At 59.6% G+C, this 3,841-nt stretch overlaps 1 protein-coding gene across 1 annotated transcript; it reads left to right on the forward strand.

The window, feature by feature from the left end:
* The first annotated feature begins 1,984 nt into the window (after positions 1-1,984).
* Positions 1,985-3,401, forward strand: CLDN3 (claudin 3). The gene has a single exon (XM_003276592.4). The coding sequence runs from the start codon at positions 2,357-2,359 to the stop codon at positions 3,017-3,019; it is 663 nt and encodes a 220-aa protein (XP_003276640.1). The 5' UTR covers positions 1,985-2,356; the 3' UTR covers positions 3,020-3,401.
* Positions 3,402-3,841: the final 440 nt, after the last annotated feature.

A 3,841-nucleotide genomic window follows, 5' to 3' on the forward strand; every position in this document is an offset into this window, starting at 1 on the left:
CCAAGAATTCAAGGCTGCAGTGGGCTATGATAGTACCACTGCACTCCAGCCTGGGTGACAGAGCAAGACACTGTCTCTAAAATAAATAAATGAATAAGTTATTGAACGTTCCCAGCACAAAGAAAGAAAAGTTTGAGATGATGACTATGCCAATTACCCTGATCTGATTACTATACATTCTATGTATTAAAACATCACTGTGTGTGCCATGCATAGGTACAATCATTGCCAATTTAAATTATTTTAAGTACAATGAAACATAAGAAAAATATAGAATATTGTACGATGGTGTTAAATGCTAAGCAGAATATAAAGTATTAAAGGGGGGCAGGCCATTGTGGGGTAAGAAACTGCAATTTTATTTTATTTTATTTATTTAATTTTGAGACAGAGTCTCGCTTTGTCACCCAGGCCGGAGTGCAGGGGTGTGATCTCAGCTCACTGCAACCTCCACCTCCTGGGTTCAAGCGATTCCCTTGCCTCAGCCTCCCTAGTAGCTGGGATTACAAGCGTGTACCACCACGCCTGGCTAATTTTTGTATTTTTAGTAGAGACGGGATTTCGCCACGTTGGCCAGGCTGGTCTGGAACTCCTGACCTCAAGTGATCCACCCACCTCAGCCTCCCAAAGTGCTGAGATTATAGGCGTGAGCCACCGTGCCCAGCCAGAAGCTGCAGTTTTAAATAGGGTGGTCAGGGAAAGACTCACTGAGAGCAAAAAGCTGAAGGCAGTTAGGAGTAAGCCATGTGGATGTCTGCAGGCATGTTCCATGTACAGGGGACAGCAAGTGCAGGGACTCTGAGGCAGGGGCATGTGGTATGCAAGGGCTGCTCTGAGGGGAAGAGAGGGGATGGGGTTAGGAACGGCCCAGGCTGAACCTCCAAGGCCAAATCTGAAAGGCTCTGAGCTTGGTGAAGAAGGGGGAACGATTGTCAAGGTGTGACAGCCAGGGCTTTGAGGGGTAGCATTTCTGACTTACCAACCTTTTTTTTTTTTTTTTTTTAAGACAGGGTCTGCTCTGATGCCCAGGCTGGAGTGCAGTGGTGCAATCATAGCTCACTGCAGCCTCGAACTCCTGGGCTCAAGTAATCCTCCTGCCTGAGCCTCTGGAGTAGTAGCTGGGACTACAGACACACGCCACCACACCTGGCTAGTTTTTTAATTTTTTGTAGAGACCGGGTCTCACTATGTTGCCCAGGCTGGTGTCGAACTCCTGGTCTCAAGCAATCCTCCGTTCTCAGCCTCCCAAAGTGCGGGGATTACAGGAGTCAGCCACCACGGTGCTCGGTCCCGCCTGATTTCCCAGTTTTGCGGAGATTGAACTTCTTTCACCACCATTTCATTAAGGTGGACCTCAGCCCTGACTCAGGCTCAAAGGGAGGGAGGACAGGGCTCGGAGAGGGGAGGCGACTCAATGGGAGGAGAGGGGACTTCTGGGAGGGGAAAGCAGCTTAGTTAAAGGCATGCAGGCTCACGGCCAGCGAAGAGAACTGGAGGGAGAGCTGGAGAGGAATTTGAGCTTGGTTAGGCTTAAGGGCATCTTTTGGGTACCTTTGCAGGCAATCCCTGGCTTCTGGGCCCAGCAACTCCTGGGCTGAACAACCCCACCGCCCGGACTCAGGCTGAGCCTGTGCGACGTGTGTGCGGGAGGGGCCGAGCAGCAGGTGCGCGGCTCCTGCAAACAGCCGCGGCCACACCCACCCTGGTCCTCCCCGCCCCGCCGTTCCGGGGTAATTGGCAGCGCCCCCATCCCCACGCGGCCCGTGCCAAAAGCGCCCAAAGTGGTGACGAGAGAGAAGCCGTGTCAAATTCTTTGGGATTTGCACCCCAAGCCCCTGACGCATCCCGTCCTGGGTTTTGCCCCGGAGAATTCATTCCCGAGCAGAGAGGGACAAGGACCGAGGGGCGGGGGCTGGGGCAGGTCCCGCCCTTCCTTGGCAACCCCCCTACCCCGGCGTTGTGGGCCGCGCAGGGCCAAGTCCTTCCTCCCAGGACGCTCGGTGAAGGTGGGAGTCAGGGGCCACGTCACTGTCCCCAGGCCCTGGAGAGCGCGGCTCCGCCCCTCCCGCCCCCACCGGAGCGCTGAGCGCTTAGCTAAGACGCACCGGCCCCAGCCCAGGGACAGCCCAGTCGCCGCCGCCCGCCCACAAAACCACAGGCAGGTGCAGGCGCAGCCGCGGCGCGAGCGTGTGGAGCCGAGCCGTTAGCGCGCGCCGTCGGTGAGTCAGTCCGTCCGTCCGTCCGCCCGTCCGTCCATCCGTCGGGGCGCCACAGCTCCCTCCAGGCCCAGCGGCCCCGGCCCCTCGTCTCCCCGCGCCCGGAGCCACCCGGTGGAGCGGGCCTTGCCGCGGCAGCCATGTCCATGGGCCTGGAGATCACGGGCACCGCGCTGGCCGTGCTGGGCTGGCTGGGCACCATCGTGTGCTGCGCGCTGCCCATGTGGCGCGTGTCGGCCTTCATCGGCAGCAACATCATCACGTCGCAGAACATCTGGGAGGGCCTGTGGATGAACTGCGTGGTGCAGAGCACTGGCCAGATGCAGTGCAAGGTGTACGACTCGCTGCTGGCACTGCCGCAGGACCTGCAGGCGGCCCGCGCCCTCATCGTGGTGGCCATCCTGCTGGCCGCCTTCGGGCTGCTAGTGGCGCTGGTGGGCGCCCAGTGCACCAACTGCGTGCAGGACGACACGGCCAAGGCCAAGATCACAATCGTGGCGGGCGTGCTGTTCCTTCTCGCCGCCCTGCTCACCCTCGTGCCGGTGTCCTGGTCGGCCAACACCATTATCCAGGACTTCTACAACCCCGTGGTGCCCGAGGCGCAGAAGCGCGAGATGGGCGCGGGCCTGTACGTGGGCTGGGCGGCCGCGGCGCTGCAGCTGCTGGGGGGCGCGCTGCTCTGCTGCTCGTGTCCCCCGCGCGAGAAGAAGTACACGGCCACCAAGGTCGTCTACTCCGCACCGCGCTCCACCGGCCCGGGAGCCAGCATAGGCACAGCCTACGACCGCAAGGACTACGTCTAAGGCACAGACGCAGGGAGACCCCACCACCAACACCACCACCACCACCACCGCGAGCTGGAGCGTGAACCAGGCCATCCAGCGTGCAGCCTTGCCTCGGAGGCCAGCCCACCCCCAGATGCCAGGAAGCCCCCGCGCTAGACTGGGGCGACCTCCCCAGCAGCCACCGCTTTGCGGGCCCGGGAGTAGACTTCGGGGCCCAGGGACCAACCTGCATGGACTGTGAAACATCACCCTTCTGGAGCACGGGGCCTGGGTGCCCGCCAATACTTGACCGCCCCGTCGAGCCCCATCGGGCCGCTGTCCCCATGCTCGCGCTGGGCAGGGACCGGCAGCCCTGAAAGGCGGCACTTGATATTTTTCAATAAAAGCCTTTCGTTTTGCACTCGCTGGAGCCTCCTTGTTCTGAGCGCCTCCACCTCCCTGCAGAGCTCCCCCTCGGGACGGCCTTGGCTGGATCTCGCTCTCCCGGATGGAGCTTAGAGGGAAGGGGGGTTGTAAGCTGAGCTTGGTGATGGCGGGGTGGTCACTCGCCCACTCCCTGGGGATTCGGAAGACAGCCTGTGAGGCCAAAGCCAAGGCCCAATCTAGGAAGCAGGCATGAGCACTTCCCGCACGCCGTGGTTGGGGATGGGAGGGGAAGGTGGCAGAGATGAGCCCCTGGGTCTGTGCTGGGAGCGCGGACCCCGCACAATACCCGACACATTCGGAATCTCTTGTGCGCCTTCTGAAAGAGCGCATTCCGTACTGCAATTTCCTATTGGAAAAAAGAAAACAAAAAGACCTATTGTTTGGATAAAACACGCCACCAAAAGTAAAACCGGG

The sequence above is a fragment of the Nomascus leucogenys genome, chromosome 17, assembly GCF_006542625.1.
Source record: "Nomascus leucogenys isolate Asia chromosome 17, Asia_NLE_v1, whole genome shotgun sequence".
NCBI lineage: Eukaryota > Metazoa > Chordata > Mammalia > Primates > Hylobatidae > Nomascus > Nomascus leucogenys.